At 39.8% G+C, this 17,417-nt stretch overlaps 1 protein-coding gene across 1 annotated transcript; it reads right to left on the minus strand.

Moving 5' to 3' along the window:
- Window positions 1–3,715: 3,715 nt before the first annotated feature.
- LOC104963622 (low-density lipoprotein receptor-related protein 4-like) lies at window positions 3,716–17,133 on the minus strand. The gene is made up of 12 exons (XM_010792233.1): window positions 17,082–17,133; window positions 13,945–14,248; window positions 13,513–13,731; window positions 13,106–13,240; window positions 12,128–12,236; window positions 11,650–11,842; window positions 10,711–10,824; window positions 10,243–10,354; window positions 9,347–9,408; window positions 8,538–8,625; window positions 8,253–8,394; window positions 3,716–6,854 (listed from the first exon to the last, which is right to left on the minus strand). Exons 1-12 carry the CDS (start codon window positions 17,131–17,133, stop codon window positions 6,513–6,515), a joined length of 1,872 nt encoding a protein of 623 aa, XP_010790535.1. The 3' UTR covers window positions 3,716–6,512.
- Window positions 17,134–17,417: the final 284 nt, after the last annotated feature.

Consider the following 17,417-nt stretch of genomic DNA (forward strand, 5'->3'; position numbering starts at 1 on the left):
TGGACCCCCGAGCGCGTTGTGACTACCTACACGACCGACGACCTTGTTGCGTCCGGCGACACCGCGGTTATCCGCGTCCGGTCACGACACTTTGGAGACATTTTGTTTAATTTTTCATCCGTCATTATAATGTGTGATTAAAGTAAACTCTATCGTTCAAGTTCATTGCTTACAACGAGTTTTGCGTGTTATTGTTACGTGTGTTATGGGCTTTTTTGGTCAAACCCCCAGGAACCTGCCTCATTGCTTATTTATTATTTATCTAAGTAAGATGCAATATTCATCGGTCGGCGCGAAAGTTAGCGAGAGGTCAGGCCGGCTATTTTTGTTTGTGTATTTTTCTGTTCTATCGTGTTTATGTATGGTGAGTGCGTATCCTGTATTTGTTCTGTCAGCGTCATATATGTTGAGGTTAGTTATTGGTTTATTTATTGTTTGTCTCCACGACATACTTATTTCTCGTCTCTTGACATTTATAATGAAGAGTTGGTTGAAAGTTCTGATGTTCAATATTGTAAATAGTGAGATTTTCCAGTTTCTTACATTTATATAAATAGTTGGTTCAAAAAAACATATTTATAATAAATTGTTGGTTGAAAAAAAAAGTTTGAATGCTCAATTTGTATTTGTACACATCACATGAACCTTGGTATGTAATATGAAGTCATTATTCAGTTCTAATGTATCTCAGTCGCTGCTGTGGTGAAAGTAGAGTGATAAACACCTGTTTTACTCAAAATTCAAATGTAATTTCTTTTATTTTAGACATGAATTACACATGTAATTCAAATATTTCACTACTTTTGTGATCCTAAGACTTTGGTAACCAAATCTAAAACACCAAAACAATTGGATGGAATTAGTAAATGTGTGTTTTCACAAGAGTTTTGAAGATTCTCCGGAAATCGGATGTCAAATGTTAAGCTTTAGAGCTACTTATGTCATCATACAGTGCAGAGTCAGAAATCAGTAGAAGTCTTTAGAATGCCAGGAGTGATTCGAGCAGCTCAAAGAGGGAAGCTCTGCTTGGACTTTTGAAACAGAAAAGGAACAAACATTAGCTCTCCATAACAACACAAACATTGACTTACTCTGCATCCTCACCAGCTCTCAGGGTGGATTTCTTCCACCCATTATCGGGAGGAACTTCTGCCGTTTGGACCCGTTCGGTTCCTTATGTTGACAATAGCTCAAATATGCTGCTTAACCACATCCTTGAAGGCTCCCATAGCCTGGAAAAGGGAGAGAGCAGGACAAAAAAACTTGAAAAATGGGATGAGAAAACATCCAGGCCACCGCTCGTCCTCTAGGCGTGACTCAGATGGCCCCTGTGCACATCGGCTGTCTCCACAGGAAGTCAGGACAGATCTGCTGCGCCACTGCACAGCGACCCGACTTAAGAGTGCAACTCATCACTGACACACCACATATATTTTAAACACGTCATTTTTTGGATGGTGAAGGCACTTTTATTTGTGTTTCCCCTGATCTGTCAGAACATTTCTGTTTTTTTTTCATCAATTAACAAGACTGAAAGTCACAGAAAATGTCAATTCACATACAAGCAACTGCTGTTCTGCACAGACACACCAAAGTAATCATTGTTATCTGCCATTTATGGTGATAGTGTGAAAGGCCGGGAAGGCAATAAGTAGCTTGTGGTGATGAAGCATTCGAATATTAATAATACAATTAATAAGAATGTACTCAATTTAAGACAAGTTGCTGCATTGACTGTCACAACTAATATGCTGACCAGACTATTTTCAATTTAGCATGAAGCAATATGTTCGCTAAGATCGGGCCACACACATATTTGGCAATACAATTAGATTAATAGAAATTGGGAATATGGAAGCCAATAACACACTAAATAGGGTAACAGGCACCATAGATGACTACATTATAATGTTTGAAGCTCGTAGAAAATCTAAAAACCAACCTTCTGTTTCAGGGGGAAGCTCCAGATACTCCACATCGTCACTCCATTTCCAGATAGGACGGGCTACATAAATGAATATCCTGGAAAATATGCAAAACAAAAATCAGGGTTGGATATTTCTCAGATGTCCATTAAATAACATAATTGAACACAAAATGAATAATAATTGAAGATATAATCGACAGGTCTTCTAAAATCTAAAATGCAACTATCAGGTTAGGTCGGGGTAGCCTACTGATGCCATTGCACCAAACACCCCAACTGATCAGTGCAACTCATCACTCTCACCACCACGGAGGAAGGACTTATGACATTAGGAGACCCTACAGCAGGGTGGTTTACCTTGTGTTCCCGTTTCATATCGACGGGGAGCATCATCAGGCAGTATAGTGAGGGCTTCATGGTAGTTAGAAGTCAGGCCTGCGTACACAACAACACACAATGCAAGAAGCTAACGTTAGCCTTAGCCATGTGAACAACACGTGGTCAATCTCGGTTGCACAGTCAGTGTTGAAAAACGTTAATGTAAAAAGGTAAACTGGCCTATGTGACAATGTAAGGGACTGTAGTGGTTGGTTAGTAATAATACGTATTTCTCGCCAACGTTGCAAACAAACTAACACGTTGGTTAAAACAAAGGCCAAGCCTCACAGTTAGCTAGTTAGCTCTGGTGTGTTTAGCATTTAGCATCTGCTTCCGTTTCTTAAAACACCCACTGTCCCTACTAAAACAGAACGGCCAAAATCATCTCAAACTCACCTTCGTTTGTATCCAGGCTCATTTATTTTATTAGATTTGTTGTGTTTTTTACTTTGAGTAGCTGATCGTGTATCTGACTTACTAGTGCGCGTGGATTGTAAGCAGCAAGGAAGTACGTTTCTAAAAGCTAACCTCGCATTGGCTCAAGCCCTGGGACGATAGTGGACGTTTATTGGACAGTTGAATAATGTTTTCCGTTTGAACCACCAATGAAAAGTTCTATGACGTTCACACAAGAGTTAAGGTCAAAACCATAGACTGTATGGTCAAACCTTGAATATATTTATTTTTAGTTTAATTGGAGTTGTTCGTAATATAACTTTACAGCTTTCTTGCAACTTTTATTTTGTCCTCATATTTTCAAATAGAAATACACATGTTTACTTTGCCTACTCTTTTGTGAGCCTGACTGTTCTGTTTAAAGATGAATGGACTGCCTTTTGTAAAATACATGCACAATGTACATACACATAGCCTATAACATGTTTACAAACATCCTGAATATGCCATTCAAGCATCTGAATGCAAGATGCCAATTATATATAAGTTACTGAGGTTATCTGGTGCTTGGGGCATTTTGTTCACCTGTTTATCATTTAAAAGCCATATAAAGCTGAGTGTGCAGATCAGTAAAACATGTTTGTTTGTATGGTACATTGTAAGTTGCCAGCAATAAAATACTAGCACCTCGTCTCTTCTGCAAGGACGTGAGTGGTTTATTTGTTTTCTGTCATTGGGTTATTGTCTGGTCCACCTTGTTTCCTTTCACATAGTAGTTTGTGCTTCAGTTACAAACTGCTTTTTGGTGGGACCTTGAAGTTACTTAAACATCTTTACTGGTCCCCTGAACAGCTGGCCATTGCAGCAGCTCCATCACCAGCCTGCTGGTGCCCATCTTTTCTCCTCTTTGTTATGTCTGTGATTATCTACAGAAGCAGACATCAGCCTTTTCTTTATTGCTTCATGAGGGTTGTGTCTGACGAGGAATAAGTACATAGATGAGCGAGCCAAAGGTTTCATTGAAATGCAAATGCAATTTTATATTAAAAGATAGCAAAGGGACCATTCACTATATCACACAACACAGCTTGTTAGTACTGCCATGGAAATACATATACAGTCTTTTCATATTTACACATCAAGTGACAACCAAACAGAAATCATAAATACCTCTTTTTGTTAACTTTACAACAGCTATACGCGACCAGTATTTCAGAAGATAAAAGAGCACTATTAAATAACTGGCATCTTCCCTATCATTTACAAGGCTTGGAAACACAGTGGTTAAAATAATCCAGCGAAAACAAAAACAAAATGTTCTTCTCCAGTGAGTAAAATTAATACAAGTCTAAAAACAATCATGAAATCCCTTTGTACAAAAGACTATACAACTTAATCAACACAATATCTTCAACAGAAATGTTTGCTTATATCCGCATGATAACATCTGTACAGTTTTAGCATTCCTGCAGCAGAGTTGGAGGGACTGTGAGCCGGGTGATTGGTTACTGGGTCGCTGTGATGCTCTGTAGGCCTCGCTTCAACCAACCGTCAGAGATCGTAGTTATGTAGCTGCCAAGACCCTCTCTCATTGGCCTCAGTGCTCGTCTAGCAGCAAATCAGCAGGTTGCTGAGCTTGTAGCAGATACTTCAAAATACATGGTTCTATAAACTAACCGATATATTTGTCAATATAGTATTTCCTTGTACCATACCTCAACAACAGACAGAATGGTACTCTAAAGTTAAAGCAATGCATAATATATTGTATTAAATTCATTTTTCAGTAAGTTGTCAGTGATATATTTCTAAACTATAACCCTCACTGTCTGATGGGGTCAGACATGCACAGTGTTCCTAAGTTACATACATGTATGTGTTATACTGTACTGTGGCAGACATTGCAAGTACACCTCTGCATTACAGCTCTAGAGTTGATGAAGCAAAACTGAAGTTATTAAAACAATAAATGTTTTCTAGCATTTGGCCATGCAGATACTTTTGGTTGTGTGAGCCAGGTTTATTTTGTTTTAATTTCCACATCTTTAATTTCCCCTTACCCCAAAAAAAGAGAGAGCCAATAGAACGTGTGTGATTATGTTCCAGAAGTAAGAAAACTCAATTTGAAAAAGTTACATTTATGTGTACTGATGCACATTTCTTAACATCTAAACATACAACATCATCTTTCTCGACAGAGAAGTTGATGTTCAGTTTATATTTACATTATTTTAAAGTGATTTAAACATTATAAAGTAATGTTTTGTAATAGACTTTCAAAATAAACCAAATTTCATACAAGCCCTAGGCCGTTTTCAGGTAAAAAAGGAAGGTATTAAAATCGACAAGGAGTGCAGAATGGCGCATACGTTCTTATTTAGGAAGATTATATTACAATTAATAGGTTGGTAAGATGACATATGTTGATAATATGGGATTGAGAAGGGAACATTAACGATGACACACACACACACACATTTAAGGGAGATATGTTTCAATTTAGCGATAGTAATGTGTTGTTATTAAAGAGCTTCAAATTCTAAGAGTAAGTGCTGTTGTAGATAATCCTTTATATATATTTTTTTACCAGGAACGTGTCCCAAATTGTTATAAAAGGACCAATTAAATTAACAGCTAATGAGGATTGCGAAAGTAGTTAAAAAAAACTAGTGGTTTGGGAATAATAAATCCTAAAGATCAATACCTGGGTAAATAAAACCACAACTATCTGCATGGCTAAATAACACTAGTTGTGAGGAAAGGTTTTTGTCATTGGGACCGAAGAAGTAAAAAAGTATGCCACAAACCTGTGAGAAAAAATATGTTACAGCTGAAAGGGGAATAAGAACGAAATGTTTGGCACTTAGGCTGTTACTTCATCTTGGCTTCCTCTGCTATGCCCGAGGATCAGCAATATTTGAATTACAATTAAAAAGAAAGAAATAAAAGGCTGTTTTCAGGCTAATTAAGCTAATGTTGAATGGACTTCTGCAGCCAGCTGAAAGAACCAGCTACAAAACATCCTTACTCGACCTGTTGGAGGCTGTAAAATAAGGAATCAACACTGAGGGCCAGTCGGTAAAGTCAAAGGAGAGAAATATCCTGTCACTAAGATTCCTATTGAAGTGTAAATGCTGAAAGAAGCATGGAGACTCTGTGAAGCCCCACCCTTTGGCACTGACATAAATACAACTCTTGAATACCCGGGTTCTAACAAAAACACTCTCGGCATCTTCTGAAAGTCAGCAAACCAACTCTACAAGTACAAAAACGTTCATAAATAGAGTTCATAAAGACATGAGTGGCATTAGAGAGAGCATCGCGGTTACGTCGTCCAGGGAGTATGTTGTTCTAGCTTTATCCCGAAAAATAAAAAGTTCACAAAAATAACAAGTTGTACACAGAGAAGCGTTTGTCGCATTGAGAGTCTGCATCCTTAAAAAAGGCTCCAGAATACGCTTGTGTCTCTCTGTTCACTTCCTCCCCAGTTGCTTTTTCCAGCATGCTCATTAGTTTATCATTTCACCTGAAGGCAGTAGCACTCAGGGTAGGGTACTGTGTGTGTGTGTGTGTGTGTGTGTGTGTGTGTGTGTGTGTGAGAGAGTACAAATAGGACGGAGCCCCAGATACAGAGACAGGAGTTGTTGTTTTTCGGGAGCTTAGTTGTATGTAACCAGTTCATTTGTACCTTAACTCTACGTATGCAACTGTTACTGTGTTTGTACCTATTTATCTGTGTACCAGCTATAAATACAGGTGTGTGTATGAGTGTGTTAGGTAATGGAGGTTGAGATGAAGCACAGAGGGCTCCTCACACTTCACTCTCGGTGGAGGGCTTGCGTGTGGAGACCCAGCCGGTGTCGGGCAGGCTGTGCTGGGAGTGGCGCTGCGGGGTGATGGCTGAAGGGGTCAGGGTGGTTATGGAGGAGCATTCGGACGCTTCCTCCTGGAGGAGCTGCTCCGTTTCGCCGTCGTCTAGCGAGGCGCTGCTGGCCTGCAGGGACACGGTGTCGGTGCGCATGCAGGTGTGCAGGCCGCCTCGGGACGGCTTGATCTGTTTTAGGTCGTCCCAGTAAAGCTCCTCATTGGACAGGAGACACACGCCCTCCACTATGCGGATCTTCTCCTTGGTGTAGCCTCCGTCCACTCCCCCCTGGAAAACGAGAACAGAGTAGTTAGTTAGAGGGATGGCCTCCTTATGAGCAGGTTAAAGCTCATGGTACTATTTGTTAAACTTAACACTTTCTAAGAGTTAATTGATCAAGCTACCATGATGTGGCTCTGCTTTATTTCTTTGTTACATGCATTTCTTATTTTTCTCTCTTGTTCTGTCTTCCTTAAGACTAACACTTCCTTCTTTTTTTAAACATGCCACTAGGGGTCACCCTTAACATAAAAAAAGACAGTTTGGTGACGTCATGCACTTATAAGGAATCATCAATTAAATACCAGTTTTCCCTAGGTTTGAACCATTTGGTTTAATGTAAGTATACAATTCAACAACATATATAAAATACAGTAGATATAGTAATTTTAAAACATATCAATGCAAAAATGTTATTAATTATACTGTCACATTTAAAAAAAAGTGTATTAGTGTTACACAAACATCACCAAAACTTCAAAAAGTTGAACCTGTCAAAAGAATGGTTTCCTTTGAGGGGTTTGCAAAGCACAGCACTCCAGAACAACATGTCACCTTCAAACACAACTCATGCACATCATGTCGGCTCCTCTGATGCTGTGCCTTCTTCTGTGGTTTCTTATTTTCAGATTGAAGTGCTGCAAGTCCATCATTTTAATAAAGAAAAACACCAGGATTTCAATCTGTGGAAACTCGAGTGGAATCTAATATATTGTTGATAGCATGAAAAACAGGGATATTTTCCAGAAAAAATGGACAAATATCCAGTCTGTTGTTATAATAGTTAGAACAGTGTCTGTTCATATCCACCTCATTTTCGTTTTTTGACAGCTGGTTCAATAGCTTGCAATACATAGAGACTGGATATGGCCTTATACAATACATCTAAGCTTTTAATGATGAATCAAACATAAGGCGGCCATCCCTTCATTGTTTTTTCTTGATTCCTCGCCTGTTGAAATGTCAGTTTTCAAATGTAGGTTAAACACTGACTTAATGTTAATTTCAGACAGCAGGTCCCATGCAGTTGAAAGAAAGACAAAGTGAAGGAAAACAAAGAAGCAAAAAGAGGACACCACTCCGTCATGCTGTGTAACTACCTCTCCACAGGGCAAGTGGGTCAAAAGATAAAGGGGGAGAGGGAGTTGTAGGGATGAGAGAGCTGCAGTGAGGAGAGAAGGGGGGGAGAAAAGATGAGCGCTGGTGTCTGTAACCTACTTACTGTAACATTACGTTACAATATTACAACTCGATTCTTCAGACACACAGTGAGATCATTTGTCTCCATTGTTACCCACCGTACACCTCCATAGTCTGTGATCATTCTATGGAATTATCATGGATTCACCTGAAATCCATTCAGATATTAAATTAAATAAGTTTAGTGTTGTTTTCCCTGTCCGTTACCTCTTTCTTATATCGCAGCTGGTTGTATATCGGAGGCTTTTGCGACGCCTCAATCTTGACCTCTTGTGTCGATGTCCGATACGAGGGGTTACTGTAGGTCAAGTTGCTCACTCCCGGGTCGGCAAACTTCGACTTTTTATGTCTGTCGAGAGAATGGAGAGAAGATAGTACATATCTTAATACATTAAACTATCCACTGTGTGTCATTTGTATGATTGTGTTATTAAACCCTGTGTTTCAATCCAGGAAGTAGGATAATTCAGAAGTGTCAAGTGGGGTACTGACCTGTAAATAATCAAAGCAGCGATGAGGATCAAAATAGCCAGGATGGTCAGAACTCCACCAATCACATAGCTGATATGAAGTCCTTCTCCTGAAATATATATGGCACAGATGTTAACAGAGCAAAATACAGTGCTTTACTCTCTTACCCAATTTCAGTTTCACTTCACTGTGTTTAAATGTTTTGGGATGTATGATAGCACTCGTAACAAGTCCTATATTTACAGCCTTTCAATGTTTATGTTTATTAGAAACCTGAGATGCAGGTGTCTCTCCTACAAACTCAACATCATTCTCCAACTTGATGTGAATGCAGAGTGGAAAAAAACGGTGTGTAGCACTGTAAGTGCTAGAGGAAAGTGCTATTCACATTTCATTTGCATTTGATGATGGACTTTAGCATCCTTATTTGTTAAGCAAGTCAAGTATAACGGTTTTTATTGATATTTCCCAATTGGTTATTACTTTAACTCCCACACAAAGTAGCTTTGGCCTTAGCAAAGCTACATTTGAAGCAGTGGGAAAGTGTTCAAAGACGAAAAACGTCCCCTCTAAGACCAAAGCTGTTATCATGTTTACTTGCAAGTTAATAACTAACTATTACATCCAACTTTGTTTTAAAACTATCTAAAGCAGGCTAGCAGTATCCCTCTGCTTCCAATAGTCTGGCTTAGCTCTATGTACTACTGACACACATGGATACAATGCAAACATTGTTCTTTAGAGTGGTAGAATGATAAATATCAGATTGTCACATTAAGACAACATGCATTGTGTAAAGAGATGAAGGGAGAACTTTGTCGTATACTGACCGTGAGGAGCCGTCACCACGCTGTTCACACACCCCTCTACGTTTAGGTTCTTGTCAGTGCAGCTGTAAAAATTAGACAGAATCCCAGATTGAAAATGGTACTTTACGTAATATTAGCTTTAATTACTTCACAAAACATGATGTTGTTTTTCCTATAGACGACTCTCTGTAGGGTTTTAGCAATAGTCTGTAAGCTTCTGTAGTTAATGATTTAATGATTCTATTAGAGATGAACAATTACATTATACTTCTCTATGGGATGAGACATTTCTCAGATCTTTATAAAAAGGCTTGAGAGCACTCAATATGTTGTTCTTTGAGCAAGATAGGGCAATTCTTCTTCTTTTTTCAACAAGACCTGGTTCTTGTAATAATAAAAGTTATTTATTTTTGATTGTTTTGTAAAAAAACAAAAAAACAAACAAAAAAACAAGACAAACATGATGCTGATGACGATGACCTAATATTTTATTTATAAGCAAAATGTACGCTACAGGGGGTAAGACCAGAAACGTTTAAGCTTCTTCTTGCCCCTATTGATCATGACAGAGACTATTTGAGAATTCTTTTTTTTTTACTTTGTTATAATTGCAAGTAAAAAAAAAAAATATATATATATACATTATTATTATTGTTGTATGCTTTGCTTCTGATATGTTCAATAAATTGTCAAAAAAATAAACACAAGGGTCATACATGGGTTTTTAAAGCAGTTATGCCAACATGTAGAAGAACACGTTTACTAATGTGGTTCTTGTGTGATAATTTTATGGTTCTCTCCTTAACTAGATATTAATAACATTTCTGCTAATGCATTTTGTAACAACTAAAGTAATTAATTACTCTAAAAGGAAGCTTTGCCATTAGAAATGAATTCATAGAGGCAAACAGACGTACTTGACCGCTGAGGCTCCTCCATGTGGAACGTCGGTTGTAGATTTGGGGATCTTGTTGGGGACAGGAGTGCTGCTTGTTCCTCTGGCCGGAGCGGTGGGGACGTAACCTGAAACTGATGAAAACATGCACATTAGAACCGGAGTAAGATAGCTGTTTTTTGGTTGTCTTTAATTATTATTTCTACAAGGTTTAGGCATTGCGTGAAATTGTATTTGAAACGTGTATCTGTGTGTCTGTGTGTCTGTGTGTCTTATTTCATATTATATTTTTTGGTAAAACATATTTAATTTGTTTTAAACCTTGTTCAATATCTGAGTTCCCATAAAGGAAAGGAAAGGCAAGGCAAGTTTATTTATATAGCACCTTTCATATAAAGGTCTGCCTAGACATTGCATGCAAACATGCTGGCATGGTCAAACAAAAGTCAAACATCATTAGGAACAGTCACAGGGAACAGTGGTCACTCACTGGTGGAGCAGGGTCGCCCGTCTGGCTCATCGGGGCAGGCGCACACAAAACTGTTGGTCTTGGCGAAGCAGAGGTGAGTGCAGCCGCCATTATTTACTCCACAGAGATTAGTACCTAAATGAGAAGAAAGGGAACATTCAAACAGTGTGTCTGAGTCTGGTATATCTGAAACTTGGGAGGGTTTTTCCGCCGTGATAAGATCTGAATTCAGCTTCCTTTACCTAACAGCACTTAGACTCTGAAAAAAAGGTTCCAGCATTTAAATACAATTCAAAATAATAATAGTGGCTACCTCTTGTGAAATATTTCTTTCATTTCTAAAAATACTTTTAAAAAAACTCAATAAAGTCAGGTATCTTCAACATTCCAAGCTTCAAATCGACAGGCTACCACTGAATCAGTGTGACTATAATTCAAAGTGTTTTTACAGGGAGGCAAATTTGATGGGGTTCATTTCAGTTCTGATTATGTTTAAACTGTAAGAGAAATTCCTACTGATTAAATACAACATATATTTTTGAGACTGTACTCTGTGGTGTTGTTGTGAACATTTTTGTAATATTTCAGATCAAATTAGTGTAATTGGGTTAAATGTTTGTATTTGTTGTCTTACAGTATGGTATCGCATTATTTTCCTCTTATGTGTCCAGTTTGTTGTCTGTTTCCACCCTGGTTCACTCGCATGCATTGGGAAAAGAGTATATTGCAAGGGAGTTTGCCTGCATTTAAAAACCTTCATAAATGTGTAATTTTAGTGTGAAAGGGTATAACTGCAACCCACTCTACACCTTTATTCATTTCCTGTTTTATTTAAAGCTCTAATTCTTAAATCAGTCTCTACTGCTTCAGCACTTTACCAGCGACACAGTCCCCTGTCCTTACAGATGAACAAAGTGAAGTCTCTGGTGTCTCCTGTAACATCTGGAGTTGTACCCTTACCTGTCTGTCTGTGAGGTGATACCACTATAATGTCCATGAGGCCCTCCACATTGTTCAGCACAGTTTCCTTGTTGCGGCCTGTGTGTTTGTCCACCCGCTGGATGGACTTAGTCTGCCAGTCCGTCCAGTAGATCCAGCGGTCTTGCTGCGAGAGTCGGGAGAAAGGAGTTAGAGGGGAGGACACCGGCTTCAACTGGGGAAACGAGGGAGAAGAAGAGAGGAGAGAAAAAACACAGACAAGGAGAAGGGGAATGGGAGGAAGAAAGGGAAGGGGAAGAGGGAGGGAGGAAGAAAAATGAGGGTCAGAGTGGAAGAAGAGAAATGGTTAAGTCGAATGGGTTCAGCATGAGTTGAAGGACGCAGAGACGGAGTCACACGGTGAGCCGATGAGTGAAAGAGAGCAGGTGAGTGGAGGAGGCAGCCAGGAGGAAGGGTCACCCAGTGATTGACAGCTGAGGGTGAGGAGGGGAGGGGGTACCTGCGTGAGGGCAAACGGGTGGGACACCGGGCTGACGAGGACCTGCCGCAGCTTCCCGTTCAGGTCCGAACTCTCGATCCTGTCCAAGTGGGCGTCCACCCAGAAGATCCTGCAGAAAACACCACAGGTTCATAAACACACTTCTGTCTGTATGAGCCTTCTAACTGGAGAAAAAAACACCTATTTCTTTCATCACTTTCTAAATCAAAAGATGTATCAATTAATAGGGTTACAACTGAAATACAAATCAAATCAAGTTTTATTTATATAGCACATTTTTAAACGATTTTTGGTCGAGCCAAAGTACTGTACATATAATAAAAATACCCTACAGTAAGGACACTTTACAGCAAATACAACAGCACAGTTTGTGCAGAATATCAGTATGAGAAAACGACACCCTCTATTCTTAGACCCTCAGATCGTACAAGGAAAAACCTCCGGAGAAAAACCCACAAATAACTCGAATATGATTTAATATGTCAGAAAAAGTTCAAAATTGATATCCTAGGTTAACAAAGTCAAGGTTATGTCTTTACATGTCTTGTTTATTAATTCAAACACCCAATAATTTTTGTTTAATTCATTTACAAACAGAAAACCATGAAATCTTCATCTCTAAAAAGTGTACAAAAATGCATTTTCCGACATTTCTGCATTAAAATGGACTTTACTGATCCATCAATAGTCAAAATAATATATTTTTTTGTTGTTGATTGACTTGGCATTGCAGATCTATCATTTAACTCTAAGTAATCCAAATTGGCTAAACTTCTAGCACTCAACCCTCTGTATCGTATATTTAGTTGTTATACATTAACTGGCCGTTATACAAATCTTCATAAGTCTCTCCTTGACTTGTAGATATTATTTTCAGATATGGTGAAGATCATCATTTTTTCAAAAATATCTAATCTGATTTAATTTACAAGGTTACTATGTAGCCCGTTTCACACACAGGCTTTCTCCCTCTCTGACCTTCGTGTGTCGTAGTCCAGTGTGAGTCCGTTGGGCCAGCCGAGGTCAGTGTTGATCAGAACCTTTCTGTCAGAGCCGTCCAGGTGGGATCGCTCAATCTTTGCAATGTGACCCCAGTCAGTCCAGAACAGGTACCTGCAGAAACCAGGAGAACTGGTGAGGAGACTTTCTACTGCACAGCGTTGAAAGAAAATATTGGCAAACATGTGACACTTCCAAACTAAAACACAATGTATGACTTATTTCTGCTAAGATTCCACTTTTTCTACTGGTAGTTCCAGCATAGTTCATAATCGGTCTCCTGGTCATCTTTTAACAGCTCCAAAATGCTTAAGAAATATACTTTAATAGTTTAAAAACCCAAACCTACATTTCTATTTTTATGAGAGCCCAGTCCCCTGTCTTACCCTTTGCTCGGGAACACTGCGATGGCTCGCGGTTCATCCAAACTGTTGTTGACCAGGACTTTGCGGCTTGTTCCGTCCAGGTGGGCCACTTCGATGGTGTTGCGCCCGGTGTCGGTCCAGTACATGTTCCTGGATACCCAGTCTACAGCCAGCCCATCTGTGGTCTTCAGACCCTGACTGATAACCGTCTCCATGCCGGTGCCGTCTAAGTTTGCACGCCTAAAGGTCAAAGTTAAGGGAGGACATATATGATATTTAGTAAGAGTCTGTATGGCTATAATGGCTGCTGTTTCCTGTTGGAAGGGACTGTCCCCTTTAACAAGTGGGCTTTCAATCTCTCTGTCCTATGCACATCAACAACAACAAAAAAATCGCACTCGAGAATATCCTTAAATTGATAGCAACATAGTTCACATGTTGTTTTAATCGCACCTTATAACATCCAGGGTGACATCGGTGTAGTAAAGTTTTGCGTCCACGCTGTCGTAATCCAGTGAGATTACGTTGTGCAGCTCGGGCACCGGCACGTGTACGTCGGTGTGGTCGTTGGTGTCGAGGGAGATCCTGCGCACACTGACACGGTTGGAGAAAATCAGGTAGGACTCCGGGGAGTCCTCACACGACTTGCTGTCACCTTTGAGCAGGATTCCAGTGGGACAGGCGCAGGATGTCCCGTTGGGGCGAGACAGGCACAGGTGGGTGCAGCCTCCGTTCCTCCTGCCACACTTATTAAAACCTGCAAACAGACACAAGTGCACTTCAAATAAATTGGAAATTGGAAAGACGCCTTGCCAGACAAATAGCTGTGTGCACTCAAAGCTGATTTTAGTTTATGTTTGAGTGTTTCCAGGCAACATATAATCACTTGTCAATCACTTGGCGAGCTACACATTCTACAATCAACAGGAGTCATATTCAGGACAATCATGCAAGGCTCTCAAAACAATTGTCACCAAGGAAAATATAAAAAGTAGAAAGTCGTTTGATGAGCTACGGTTAAAGTCATGAGGTATTGACTAGGAGATAAAGATAGAAGTATGTGCAAATCAGCAAAATAAATAGAAGAAAACTCAGGCAGCAGGGCTATTTCAACTGTGCCAGTAACACAGCACACTAAAAACCTTGTTTGAGTTCAACTGAACTATAAACAAATTGCTGTTTATCTATATTCAATTTTTTTCGTACAGCATCTATCATGTAGTATGTTCCTCACGGCCCGTCTACACTACAGGCATCGAAAAATGCTTTCAACGCTTCGCACATTCACTTGAATGGGGTGACGTAGAAGATTTTTAATCTTCGCCGAACTGCATTGTGGGGAGCATGGCATGGCTTTACGAGCATCTATCAGCATCAAAAGTTGAACAATGTTCAACTTTTGAGGCTCGATGCTTGGCATCAGCCAATCAAATCCTGTTTATGCAAATCCCGCCAGTGCAAGCGCAGCCAATCAAACCGCTTGCAAGCTGGGAGAGCCAGACCGCAGTTCATTTCCTCATATTCCAAACGAGATATTACGGTAGCAAATCACCCGGTTCTTTACGACCAGAACTATTTACCGGGATACAAACCGGAGGAACCAGGCATGGAGGGAGGTGGCAGAGACAGTGGGTGAAACTGGTAGGTTTTTCGCCTGTTTGGAGAGTTTATATCCAGTTTACTTCGTTTTAACATTGCTATTGCTTTGTATATCGGGGGCGGGAGATTCATGTGATTGGTTGTTGGTCGCGTTTGTCGCAAAAAATCCCCAAGCTCTCAGACACGCCCAGCTCCAAGATTTTCAAGATTTTTTCAAAGTTGCTGAGTGGACGTACCGTAACCCTAGGGATTTAACCAGCCAACACAAACATATTTCTTACCGGAAAAGGATGTAATCACAACAGAGATTTATTTACGCCATAATTCAAAAGCCGATAGCTGCGTTTCCCCCCAGCGAGCGTCACCAGCAATACTTCAAGATACATCCATCGGAGTGTGTGTGGAAGAAGATAAAAGATGGATGGAGCCTGGGTGACATACATCCTGACACCTCCACAAAAGAAAACATCGACCCCCCTGCTAAGTAAGGCCAAAAGACAGCATCATGTTTTTATTTCTAAGCCGTCTATATTCATCTTTTCCAGCTGCTGCCAATACAATCCAATTTTTGACAGACTAAATGTGGCGGCAATCACTCTTTTCTTTGACGTGGCACAGACAGGTATCCATTAATGTGTGTCCTGATGAAGTACAGCGGGACACCAACAAGCCCAACAGAAAGCCTTTGACCTCGCGTGGCTCTGAGAGTGTGGTAACAAGAAAATCAATATTCTGCATTTAGCTTTGCAGGACCCTCTGTTAAACGGAGCGACGTACCGCTAAGACTCTTTATTTTGCAATGATATCAGAGACACATCAGGCCAATTGGTGATTAAAACAAAAGATTAAATATTTAGCGTAATGAGCTACATTTAAAGGAATCTGTCAAAGAGTCTGCTGAGATTTAATTAGAGCCGTTTCATAAAACAAAACTTCAAAATGTGGATTAGAGATCCTGCTATGCATTCAATCTGCCTGCTATTTTAAGACGTGCTGAACATTTATTCTTAAAAGACATCTTAAAGGTCACTCAAAACATTTCACACTTCACAAAATACTTCATTAACACAAAGTGTTCTTTTGAGTTTCAAACAGGGCAGAAAACGAGCGTTAATGACTCCTAACGGCTCATAATCCAGCTGTTCTGAACCGAAAAACTACATTTCTCCACATATGACATTTACTCTAACCCAAATGGTCAGGCTGCTGAGGAATAGCTGCCCACAGATGCAGGGAGACATAAATAAAAACTAATGCTTTTATTCAGTGCACTTACGCAATCTGTTTGGAGTTCAGTCTTGTTTTTGCCCTGGTATGAACTCCGAGACAACATGAGAACACCGTTTGGATTAGTGTGAAATGTATTTCTCACAGTTTTCTCAGTTGCCAGTTCACAAGGAATCCAAAACTAATGCAAACATACTGCAAGACGGGAAGTAAAAATGCTGTAAAAGTTAGGCGACGATTGTCTTTTAGTCTACTATAGGGACTCATATCACATTGCATATATATGTGGAGGTGTGTGGTGCAGTGGGTTGTGCGTTGGTGTTGGTATCAGGGGGTCACAGGTTCAAACCCCACTGCAGTCAGCATGTCGTTGTGTCCCTGAGACACTTCACCCCAAATTGCTCCTGTGGGGATTGTCCACATCATTGAGTGTGTAAATCGCTTTGGATAAAAGCGTCTAACAAGTGACATGTAATGTAATGTAATATATAAATTCCATACTTTAGATTTGTAAAATTGTTGATAGGTGGAGTTTTAAAGGCAAGTCACATATTTATATTATTTAGCAAATGCTATACGCCTGTTCTCGACACTTTCCACTTCTCTAATGTAGAGAAGTGGAAAGTGTCGAGAACAAGCGTATAGCATTATAGCAACTGCCTCCTTTAGTTCAACCCAACCATGGGACTGCGTGTGAATTACAGACATGTGAACAACATTTGAAGGTATACTTGGCTGGCTAAAAGCCTAATAGGAACACTTACTTCTGTCCTTGAGTGCTGTAGTTGTTGTCGTACGATTCATATCCTTGGTCATCGTAAGCTGTTCCGTAGCCGTCGTCATATTCCTGCAGAGACAGAGACAAAATGCAAGCTGTTAGATGAGATTCAAATATTGAAAGATGGAGGAGAATTACAGAGATGTTGATAAACCTGTGAATCATTTTAAACCTGTTGAAATGTAAAGAGAAGGTTGAGAAATTATCTTTTCTGTACGTAGAACTTAGAAAGGTTTGTGAAATTTGAAGCCAATGCAGCAGCACTTACAATTGTTTGACTTTAATGTACGTCGCTTGGATAAAGTCAGCTCAGTGAAAATGT

Source organism: Notothenia coriiceps, unplaced genomic scaffold (genome assembly GCF_000735185.1).
Source record: "Notothenia coriiceps isolate Sejong01 unplaced genomic scaffold, NC01 NC01_scaffold00036395, whole genome shotgun sequence".
Lineage (NCBI taxonomy): Eukaryota > Metazoa > Chordata > Actinopteri > Perciformes > Nototheniidae > Notothenia > Notothenia coriiceps.